Source organism: Leucopleurus acutus (genome assembly GCF_964270905.1).
Source record: "Leucopleurus acutus genome assembly, chromosome: 3".
NCBI lineage: Eukaryota > Metazoa > Chordata > Mammalia > Artiodactyla > Delphinidae > Leucopleurus > Leucopleurus acutus.
This window is the reverse complement of record NC_139145.1, coordinates 39,948,982-39,961,070: the sequence shown is the minus strand read 5'-3', so window position 1 is coordinate 39,961,070 and position 12,089 is coordinate 39,948,982. Positions and strand designations below refer to the sequence as shown.

The window sequence follows — 12,089 nt, the reverse complement described above, 5'->3', positions numbered from 1 at the left end:
GTGGCACGCGGGCTCAGTAGTTGTGGCTCGTGGGCTCTAGAGTGCAGGCTCAGTAGTTGTGGCGCACAGGCTTCGTTGCTCCACGGCATGTGGGATCTTCCCAGACCAGGGCTCGAACACATGTCCCCTGCATTGGCAGGCGGATTCTTAACAACTGGGCCACCAGGGAAGTCTCACACTTTGCTTTTATCTCCTTAAAACAATTCCCAAAATTTGCTTGGAAGTGTTAGGGTGTATTTAGTTAAAACTATCAGGCACAAGCCAGGGAGTACATCTCTCAGAGGAATTATAGAATGTGCTGGACAAGAGAGAAGAACCTTTTGTAAGGTTCAGATTCCCCCTGGAGGATTCTGGGGAGGGTCTAGGGAAGCAGGGATCAATTCTGGATGGGTTGCTGTTTGATAAACTGGGATTGATTAGGATCTAGATGCAGATATAAGGTGAGGATGGTTTAGCAATTGGGTATCTCCAGTAATTGTCTGGGGTATAGCAGAGTGGGTTTGGAGCATCATTAGTAAGGAAACAGTGGTTACTCAAAGAGGGAGTGGTTGTGCATTTTACAGTTACTGCATGACCTTGGGAGACACAGTGCTTTCTGTTGTAGGGGGAAGACTTACCCTAGGGAGATATAAACCTTGCGCCCCAAAACTTCAGGAGATAAAGAATCCCCACTTGGAAGCTGTAGGTGTTCTTAAAGATAGAAGCCACAGGCCCAAAATGGTGTTACTTGTGCTAAAGCCCATGATACCAAACCTAGATTTAACATCTAATGTAATCACAACTTCAAAATGTAATCCCCAGAAATGTAATCCAATCAACCAGTTTGGAATTTCCTGGTCAGTACTGAAGAGGTAATATGTCACGTGGACCCTTTCTATCATCCCCTCACCCCCACCCTGCCTCTCAGAGGAAGAAGAGGCAATCAGCTGTAAAAACCTTGCTTGCTGTTCCTTGCCCCCTTCCCCGCCCCCCAAAGATGTCCCAGCCTAAAAATAATCCTTTCTATTATTCTGCTAATAGCTCCATGCCCCACCCTTTTTCCTACAAAAACTTTTTAGCTTGTACAACCCCTTGGAGCATGCTTCTGGTTGCTAGGTGGGATGCTGTCTAATTCATGAGTTGTTGAATAAAGCCAATTAGATCTTAAAGTTTAATTGATTGAATTTTGTTTTTTGACAGTGTCATGCAGATTTGGTTTCAAAATGAACACTTTTGTGTGTTGATGATGTAATATGGAGCTGAGACATTTAGAAGGAGATACAGGGAGGAAATAAGGGGAGGGGTGAGGATAAAGGAGAAAGGACAGAGAAGGGGCAAAGAAGTTATGCATTTTTTTGTCCTTCCTTTTTTCTTCATGATGTCCAGCATTTAATAAGCGTTCAATAAATATTTGTTGAATGAATGAGACATTCAATCAATTTTGGTCCTGAAATGCCAGGGAAGATGGGACAATGAACTGGCATATGTTTCAAACCATATCTATGCCAGGTGTAGTGCTAAGCCTTTTGTGAAAGAGTAATGTAGGCTCAACTCCTCTCTCCCAACTTACATGCAAGTTAAAAAGTATCTGGTGACCTGTTGGGAGTACAGTTTGGATGACACAGGTCACCCTTGGTCTTTTGAACTGATTTCTTTATCTTGTTCAATATATTTCTATTTATTGTAGAAAGGAAAAGGTCACCAACTTTTTCAAGCACAATTTCTCCCCATATCTTGGAAATTGGAATTCCTTTTGTATATCTTTATTATTCCTCTGATCTTTTTCTCTTGTTCACCCTCTGTCCTTCCTCCACCAGCTTTGATGAATATATTGTTGAGATGTTAAAAGTTTAAAATAACTCCCTTTTGGGACTCGCCTGGCGGTCCAGTGGTTAAGACTCTGCGCTTCCACTGCAGGGGGCACGGCTCGATCCCTGGTCTAGGAACTAAGATCCTGCATGCCATGCGGCATGGCCAAAAACAAACAGAAAAAGTCCCTATTAAATGATAGAAGTTTAAAGGAAGCCTGAATTTTGTACTCATTAGGTCATTATTTTGTTCCTAAGTCAGATTCTGTATAACAGAGACAGCATCCTAACCTGAAATATTGATGATAGTCTTGCAATTAGGAAATAATCAGTCCATTTTGTAAAAATTGAAGTTTAATGGATTTATTATATTAGTTTCAGAATCAGTCCATCTTAATCACAAGCACCACAGAATGACACAAACACTGCCGTTTTATCTACCTGTGCTTTCATTTCTTAATTTTTAATTCTGCCCTGCTAGTATTCACTAGACCTAATATAGGTTTTTTTCCCCACCAGACTATATATTGATTGTATATGTATTTTTTATTTTATTATTTATTTATTTATTTTTTTGCGGTACGCGGGCCTCTCACTGCTGTGGCCTCTCCCGTTGCGGAGCACAGGCTCCGGACGCGCAGGCTCAGCGGCCATGGCTCACGGGCCCAGCCGCTCCGTGGCATGTGGGATCCTCCCGGACCGGGGCACGAACCCGCGTCCCCTGCATCGGCAGGCGGACTCTCAACCACTGCGCCACCAGGGAAGCCCTATATATGTATTTTTTATATCTCTAATTGAAATACAACAATTATGTATCCGTCTCCCTCCCTCATTTTCCCGATGACTACAATGCCTTTCCTCCAGTGCTGCCCCTTCTTTTTGATTTGATCTGCTCTATTTACTCTCTGGAAAAATAGTTGATTAGTTGAAGACTTTAGGAAAATCGTTCTGTCACCACCTCACCTTGACTTTTTGAACTTCACAATCTTCTCATTTGAAAACGTCTTGGACACCAAAGTGTCTCAGGAAAAAACAAACTCCAAAAACCAACTCTGTATCTTGGTATTACAATAATCATCATAATTATTTATTTCTTGGAATTGGAGACCATATTTACTCCCTTTCTATTTCTGTGGGGAGCAGGTTAAAAAACAACTAGAAATCCGTGATCAAGGTGTCAGCGGGTTTGATATTTCTCCTCCCGCGAAACAAGCGACAAAGTTGCCGGGGGAAGCTTTCGGGGCGGAGCCCAGGGAGCTTATCTTCCTACCATTGGTTCTTCCCGGGAGCCTCCTCCCCACTCCTGCCCCGCCTCCTGGACGGATGAACCAATAGCGGCGTAAGTTGTGGTTTAAACGGCGAGGCCCGCGCGACCGCTGGAGATCGTGTCTCGGAAGAGTTTGGCTGTTGTTCCCAACGTGGGTGAATGGAGCGGTCGTGAGTGGTTGGGCGGGAGGGGTCCGGCGGGGTAGGAAGCGGGGCTGGAGTGGGGGGTCTGGGAAGCGGGGTCCGTATGTCTGGGAGCCGGGGCTGGGGATTGGGGGCTGGGACTAACCCCGGGACGTCTGTAGCGCCCAGCCCGTTGAGCCACGGCCTTTGGACTGCGTCCGCAACCCACGGCGGTTCGGTTCCGATGGGTAGCAGGGCCTGTGCCAGTCCCAAACCGCCAACTCTTCTGGAACTTAGGGCCCCTGACTCAGGCTTCAAGAGTTAAGAGCTGGATTAAGTGCCTGTCGGCTCAAGATCGGGCTTCTCTCTCTGCTTAGCTCTTGTTTTTGCATAGACGTGCCCAGGGTAGAAAGTTGGGTCTGTGCTACTACACCTTAGGTTCTTTCATCTTCCCTAACTCCCAGGGTTTAATGAGTGTTTCACACCCCTAGGTAATCCAGAATGGCTACTCTGATCTATGTTGACAAGGAAAATGGAGAACCAGGCACCCGTGTGGCTCCTAAGGACGGGCTGAAGCTGGGGTCTGGGCCTTGTAAGTATACAGGCGGCAATCAGGTACACAGGTATTGTGAATCAGTGGTGGGTGTGGCCTGGAGCTGGGAGAGGCATTTAGTATACTTTGCCAGCAATTGGAGTCAGGTTTACCCAATACTGCTACTACCAGGTTCTTGTTATGGGTCTCTTTTTCATGTTCAGTATCTTAATGAGATTATTTAAGAGGGTACTGAACTGAAGTACTGTTACGCATAGGACCATGCCGCTGTCGAAAAGGGGTTAAGTTTGGGTGTGAGAATTAGGCCACGTTTATAGGCAAGGTCAGCCTTCAAGTTGCACAGGCGTTTACTGCTGGAATAATCTCACGGTAAGACTTTTTCTTTAGCAGTCAAAGCTTTAGATGGGAGATCTCAGGTTTCAACACCACATGTTGGCAAAATGTTTGATGCTCCACCAGCTTTACCTAAAGCTGCCAGAAAGGCTTTGGGAACTGTTAACAGAGCTACAGAAAAGTCAATAAAAACTAATGGACCCCTCAAACAGAAACAGACAGCCTTCTCTACCAAAAAGGTAAGTGTTGGCTATAAATAAAGATGCTGTTTAAACACTTCAGCACTTGTGACTCTTAAAATGACTATTGGCATCCTACCCGACTTTCTCCTGTGTGAACAGAAAGAAATAGAGGCTAGCAAACATAGTTTAGCAGAAGAGAATCATCATACTGTCTTTGTGGACTTCCCCTGTAACTCAAAATCACGTCTCAGTAGCAGCTGGTGAATTTTTTTTGCCTCACCTGCCCTTAATGAGTGTCTTGAAGCAGATTGATTGGTAGAATGTACTTACAGATTAAAAAGTACTGAGAGGGAGGGTATTTTGCAAGAGGTCATGTTGCTAATATAACAGCTCAGGTGCTGCCATCCTTCTCCCCTCCTTCCAGAGCAAGCACCAGTTTTTTAGGTTATATCGTGGTAGCATGTTGACCTTAGTATGTGTGTTTACAAACTGTAGGTTAGTGCATCCTAGACTGAGAGGACTTGGCTATGAAAGATAACTTTAGCATGTGGATTAACACTTCATTTCACTAATTGTTTTGTTTAATGTGTATTAGGAAAAAACAACTAGTACTTGATCTCAAACTGAGACATGTGTGGTTTTAGGACAAGGATGTCTTTTTAAAAACACTGAGTTGAGTAAGAGAAATGTTAAAGGCAAGTATTGCAAGGATATAGCAAAAGTGATGAGAATCTGACAGAACTGAAATGTGGGAAACCTTGCCTTAGGGATTTCCTCTAGCCTTGCACATGTGACGTAAGCATAAATCAAGACTATGCAGGTTTCCATTTTGGCCCACCATTGTGGACTGCCTGCCAATTCCAGACCAGGGAATTATCCACTGTGGGCTTCTAAAGTCCTTGGCTGTCTTTGGCTGCCTCTTACTCTGTGTATTTGAGGAACACAAATTGGTTTTTAAAATTAACCAAGCAAATAATTTAGGTAACACTGATGGACACACCAACGGAAAATTATATTTCCAACAGCCAAAAATGGCTTCCAGGATTAGCTTCTGTTCTAGGTGATTCATGCCCATTTTCTCCTTTGTTAGGTTGGGTGATTGAGTCAATTAGTTCTGAATTAACTCCACTCTGCATTTTGATAACTTATGCTAACAGGTGCTGATACTTATATTTTAGAATTAACTTTTGAGCCATGATATTGGAATTGCTTGCTGAATTGTATTTGTGTGTAATTTTGAGAATGAAGGATTATGGTTTCTTAGAAGTCAGCATGAAATTGAAAACAATTTAAAATGTGGTGAAGCAGTCACATGTCTTAAAGAAGCCCTATGATCTCTTGTACTAATCAGTTGACAAGGCTTCCGCTCTCACTAATGTATGTTTTCTTGGGTTGTTTTAGATGACTGAGAAGACCGTTAAAGCAAAAAGCTCTGTTCCTGCCTCAGATGACACCTATCCAGAAATAGAAAAATTCTTTCCCTTCAACCCATTAGGTAATATCTTTTGGTACCGCACAAATGCTTCAGCCTTGAGTTTCTCTTAGGATCCAATTCAACTGTAACTTGATATAGCTATGAATAAGACATGTGATCCAAGACTGTAACAAGGCTGTCTGAATCTGGGTTGCTTTGAACAAATACACTTGTTGTGAATTTATTTGTAAGGTATAATCTTAGGTCAGAAGAGGAATCCGAGCTAAGATGTGGAAAACATTGTTCCTGTCCTCAAAAGCTAACCACCTAGGGGGAGATTACACCTATTCAACGTTAGGGGACAGCCTTCTTAGAAAACCATTTAGAAAGAGGGCTCTATGTCAAGTTGAACAATGCCTGAGGGCTTCCCTGGTGGCTCAGTGGTTAAGAATCCGCCTGCCAATGCAGGGTATGCAGGTTCGAGCCCTGGTCCGGGAAGATCCCCCATGCTGCAGAGCAACTAAGCCTATGCACCACAACTACTGAGCCTGTGCTCTAGAGCCCTCGAGCCACAACTACTGAGCTCGCGTGCCTAGAGCCCGTGCTCCGCAATAAGAGAAGCCACCGCAACGAGAAGCCTGCACGCCGCAATGAAGAGTAGCCCCCACTCGCCACAAGTAGAGAAAACCCGTGTGCAGCAACGAAGACCCAACACAGCCAAAAATAAATCAAATAAAAAATAATTTTTAAAAAAACAACTTAGTTTCTTTCTAAGCTAAAGCATTTAGTCAGCAATACTAACTATATACAAGTTGTGAATCCAACCCTTGCTTGTCCTATTTCTCCACAGGCACATTAAATATTTCTAAAAAAACCCCCAAAAAACAATGCCTGAAAAATCCACATAGCCAGTGAAAACGTGCTTTTTTTTAACTCCTTCAACCTGCTATACGTATCTGAAATATTTTCTATTACAGAACCAGCTTTTCAAGCTTTAATTTACTCACATTTGAGGAGAGGCTACCATACGCCAGGCACGAATAAGCTTGGGATGCAGTGGTTAACAAGACAGGCCCCACCCTGAGAAGCCCATGATTTGGAGGGAAAGTCAGGCACTGAACAATCATCTCACTTTGAGTGTGAGCAAGGAGAAACACAGGGCCTGTTAGGGGGACTGAACCTAGCCTGTAAGAGCAGGGAAGAGTTCTCTCAGGAAGTGACACCCAGTGGAGTCTTGAAGGATATAAGGAGATAGTTGGGTGAAGAAAGGATAGGGCAGGGCAAGAGCACTGTAGCAGATCAAAGTGTGTGCAAAGATCCTGAGGCAGAAAAAAGGACTGGGGTGGTTCTGGGAAGCTGAAAGGCAGAGGTGAAGGATGGTACTGGTGAGGGGGTGGGGACAAATCACACAGGTCCTTTGAGATTTCTGAGCTGGATTTTTTGCCCTTTGATCCGAAGAGCATTTAATCATTCCAGTAGTATACATCTAGGTTGTTTCTGGCTTTTATATATTACAAAACAGTTATGCAATTATTGTTGAGAGTTTGTGAGTCTCTCTGGAGAGTAAACTCCAAGAAGGATTGCTGGGTCTCAAAGCTGTGTGATTAAGTTTTGATAAAATGTGGTACATCCGTTCTAATGATTACCATTCAGGAAAATGAAGTAGATTTATGCATATTGACCAGGAAAGAGGACTAAGATATGCTGTGTTGGAGGAAAGAGATATTGCTAAGTTGCCTTCCAAAATAGGAGCATAAATTATTGAAGCCACCTTCAGTGGCTGAGGATGCCTGCTTCCCCTGTAATCTAACTGCAAATGTTTTAAAGCTCTAATCTTTATCAGAAAGGTAATTGGTATTGTTTTAAATTGGGGTATATGAGTGTGTCTGAGCATATTTGACTATTGGTCATTTATAGTTTTTTAATTTTCTGTTTGTAACTTTGTTTTCTCTTGATTTTTGTGACTTTCTTACACTGTGTGTATGTGTGTAAAGAACTCTGTGGATAAAGGTAATTAGCCGTGTATGTTGCAGACTTATTTCCTCTGGGGTCTTTTGTCTGTTTATGCTTTCCTTTACAATTCAGTGTTTAAATTAAGTAGTCACATATCACTCAATTCCTTTTTGAATTCTGAGCTTTATCAGTCTTGAAAAAGAATAGACCAATTCCTAGTATTTAGGCTTTAGAGAACTTTCGCACTTCAGAATATGATGGTTCTCCGTCCATCTTTGTTCTTAGCTTTTGAGAAAATGCTTAAATTAACCTCTTGGGGAGTTTTGTTAAATTACAAATTAAGTTTTATGACTGTGATCAGTCTGTTCAAATTGTCTGTTTCTTCTTGATTACCTCTTCGAAAAGAGGCAAGACTCTAATCCTACCTTTATTACTGTCAAGAAAAATTAGTTGATTTAAATAATTCCTAATCTTAAAGGCACTTGGATTTTAAGAAGAAATGTTGCCTAAAACAGCATTTCTTAAATTTGTTTTAGGACTTTTACACTCTTACAAATTAGTGAAGACCCCAAAGAACTTTTGTGTAGTGTTTATGTATTCTATATTAGAAATTAAAATTGAGAAATTAAAAAAGAATTAATTTGTTAAAAAAACAAACACATTACATTAATGTACATAGCTTGAAACAAAATTTTTTGACATGTATAAATTGTGAGAAGAATGGCATGGTTTTATATTTTTGAAAATTTGCTTAATTTGGCTTAACATAAAACAGCTGGATTCACATGGATTCTGCAATCTGTTGCATCTTGTTTTGGTTGAAGTATATGAAGAAAATCTGGCCTTATGCAGACATGTATTTAGGAAAGAGAAGCATTTTAAGTCTTTTATTTTTTATTTTTTTTGCTGTATGCGGGCCTCTCACTGTTGTGGCCTCCCCCGTTGCGGAGCACAGGCTCTGGACGCGCAGGCTCAGCGGCCATGGCTCAGCGGCCATGGCTCAGCGGCCATGGCTCACAGGCCCAGCCGCTCCGCGGCATGTGGGATCGTCCCGGACCGGGGCACGAACCCATGTCCCCTGCATCGGCAGGCGGACTCTCAACCACTGCGCCACCAGGGAAGCCCTTAAGTCTTTTAGATAAGTATAGATAGTTTTCTTTGCCATTACACTAAAATTCAACAAGTGGCTGTTTCTGTAGGCATAGTTGCAATGTGGAATCCAAAACCGTTTCAGTAAACATTGTATGCGCTGACAATAAAATCCATTGGTCTGTTTTGCATTTTGAAGGTATCTTTTATCCTGCATTTATCACCATTGATCATTTAGAAATACTGGTACCCTGGGAAATGTAGGTCATGTTGAAATGTTTCATTATGAAGTATCAAAAGCACACTCATTAATATCACCGCTGATCTAATCAGAAAAGTCTTCAGTATTAGGAAGCTCTTAAGCTAATGCTTACAGATAAGTTTACTGATATTCCAGTTTTTTTTCCCCTTGAAATTGTGAATTTTATCATTGGCAACAAGTACCGTTTCCCTTTAAGTGGTAGACTTCTTTCATTCCTTGGAGAATAATGTGCAACACATATCCAAGGCTGAGTTACCACAGTTTGTCTTTCAGTTCTTTCAAGTAAATGGTGTCCAGGAATAAGGCCTCTAGTTTAGCTTGCAAATCAAATAATTGCACGAATCTTTTTTTCTTGGAAAACACCATGGTCCTTCAGTATGCGGTAGATGTGTTTTGTGGCATACTTCACATCATATACAGAATACTAAAAAGACATGTTCTCAAGGGTTGAGAGCTAATAAAATTAATACTGTTTACTGCATGTGGTAAAGTAACATTATGTGAAACGCATTTTTTACTGCAAGTGAATGGCAGCGAGGAATATAGTGACTACTAAGCATAGTTTATTGCCACTGCGTTGATTCACGCACAGCAGTTTTCTCTACCATTGCTTTTGGACCATCATTGTAAATGTCAACACAGTGGAAAAAGGTATTAATATTATTATAAAAAATAGTTTGAGGGCTCCCCTGGTGGCACGGTGGTTGAGAGTCCGCCTGCCGATGCAGGGGATGCAGGTTCGTGCCCCGGTCCAGGAAGATCCCACATGCCGTGGAGCAGCTGGGCCCATGAGCCATGGCCACTGAGCCTGCACGTCCGGAGCCTGTGCTCTGCAACGGGAGAGGCCACAAGAGTGAGAGGCCCGCGTACCGGGAAAAAAAAAGCTTGAGCTCATGGGCCCTGTGAAAGCTGACCACCCTGAGGAATGCTGCCCTGACAAAGTACTTTTCTGTGGCAGATTTCGAGAGTTTCGACCTGCCTGAAGAGCACCAGATTGCACACATGCCCTTGAATGGAGTGCCTCTCATGATCCTCGATGAGAAGAGGGAGCTTGAACAGCTGTTACACCTGGGCCCCCCTTCACCTCTGACGATGTCTCCTCTACCGTGGGAGTCTAGTAAGTGAACGAGTGCCCTTCTAGAAGGTCTGTAAACAATCTGTGTCATAACACTTCCATTACCACGGGGACAGGTTGTGCAGAAGGTTAGCCTGTAAGTAATTTCTGTCCTTCAGACTGCAGGGATAAGGTTTCAGGATAATGAAAACTATTCTCAACTGGTACTGCTTTTTAGTCCCAAATGCCCAGTAAAATTGTCATTCTGGAATCGGGACAGTCTTAGATACAAGCAAAACCAGAGGAAATTTAGTGTGTAACTTCTTACGTTATAAGCTGAAGTATAATAAACTTGCTTGGAATGAGAATTCCAAGCTACACCCAAAGCTCGTGTAGGATCAAGACCCACGTAATAGCATCAATTGGCAAACCTTTACTGCAGAAGGTTTGAGGTCTTGGTTCAAACTGGTGGTCAAAAGCCATCATCAGTATGTTTTCTATTTGTTCTGATGGAATACCTCACACTATTAGCTCAATTGCATTAATGATAATTGTTGGCCCTTACTTGGGTCTCTAAGGATGATGGAATTTCAGGTACTTCTATGATTTATCTCATAATGAAGGTTAATTCTGTGGCCACAGCCACTTTCTAAGAAATAAGTGAGAGCGGGTATGTGTGTGTGTAGGTGGGGCGGGGGTAAAGATTCCTTAGACAAAGGGAAAAACAAGAATTCATGATTAAGAGTGACAACTAGTGTGTGTGTTGATGGACACGAAGATTTGCAGATATTGAACAAGAAATTCCTGTTTTCTAGATCTGTTGCAGTCTCCCTCAAGCATTCTGTCGACCCTGGATGTTGAATTGCCACCTGTTTGCTATGACTTAGATATTTAAATTTCTTAGCACTTTATAGTCTGTGGGTATGTATTAATAGTTTGTATTAATAAAGCAATTCTTTGTTTAACAAACTCTTCCTAATATTGTGGTTGGTATTGTTTGGAATTTGCTTAAAACAGTATGAAAACTAGTAGATGTGTTTAACAGACAAGAGTCTATAATCTGACAAGAGAAGTTTGTCCAAGTTAAAAAACTTTCCCTGAAACCCTCTGCTTTGTCTTAACAGCTTATTTTAGAAGCTGCCACTGTTTTCCCTGAAACATATACCCTGCCATGTGTACTTTACTACCTTTTTGTGGCCATTAACTAGTGACAGTTAATAGATCTCTTAATAGGAAGAGCTACTTCCAGCTCATTGTGTCTGTCGCTAGGCATTCTTCATTGCTGGTTCTGTTTAGTTTCTAATGCCTTCAATACTCTGTATTCAGTGATCAGAATTTGAAAGGCTCTAAATCTGAGAATTCTGCCTCCTTGAGCTCTTCAATTGTGTTCTTTGAAGACCACAGCAGATAATTTACTGATAGTAAGATCCACTTTCTACCTATAGGAAACTCTATTTATTTGCTAGCTCTGTGTTGGGAATTGTTTTTAAGTCTTTAATAAGCATTATTGTGTTTCATGTTCATGACCCCGTTTTTCAGATGAGGACAGTGAAGCTCAGAAGTTCACTGATATATCAAAGACACGAAGAGCTAGAAAATGATAGAACTGGTATTTTGATTCCATAACTGAGATTGGAATCAAAATATCAGATTGCTCATGGATTTTCTCTTTTTTCTTTTGGGCAGAGGGGCTGGATGATGTTTAAAAAAAATTAATTGTTGCCATCATTTTAAATTAAGAGTTTCACATATCTTTGGTTTTAGAGCTTCTCTTGGAAAAGCAGACCTGTTTATAGTAGGCCCTTGTTTCCAACACTTGGTGGAGTGGCTGCCTTTTACGTGAAGTGTGGGTTTTCTGTCCTCTGAACCCTATGTGAGATGGTTTGAGGGGAGAACTGAAGTATTCCTCTTTCTCTCTTCTGTGACTCAGCCTATTTCATTCACTTAACTTGCCTGGGCCAGGCAGCCAATTGAATTTGATCCTTGCTAAATACTAACTTATATAGGAAGGCTTTCTCCTGAAACATCTGTAGCATTTATAGTCAAGTTAGAATGTGAGCCTTTTCTTTTCCA

At 41.9% G+C, this 12,089-nt stretch overlaps 1 protein-coding gene across 1 annotated transcript; it reads left to right on the top strand.

The window, feature by feature from the left end:
- Positions 1–3,178: 3,178 nt before the first annotated feature.
- PTTG1 (PTTG1 regulator of sister chromatid separation, securin) lies at positions 3,179–10,936 on the top strand. Its single transcript, XM_082834901.1, has 6 exons — positions 3,179–3,205; positions 3,668–3,768; positions 4,117–4,301; positions 5,646–5,739; positions 9,921–10,079; positions 10,832–10,936. The coding sequence occupies exons 2-6, from the start codon at positions 3,678–3,680 to the stop codon at positions 10,909–10,911; spliced, it is 609 nt and encodes a 202-aa protein (XP_082691027.1). The 5' UTR covers positions 3,179–3,205; positions 3,668–3,677; the 3' UTR covers positions 10,912–10,936.
- The last annotated feature ends 1,153 nt before the right edge of the window (positions 10,937–12,089 follow it).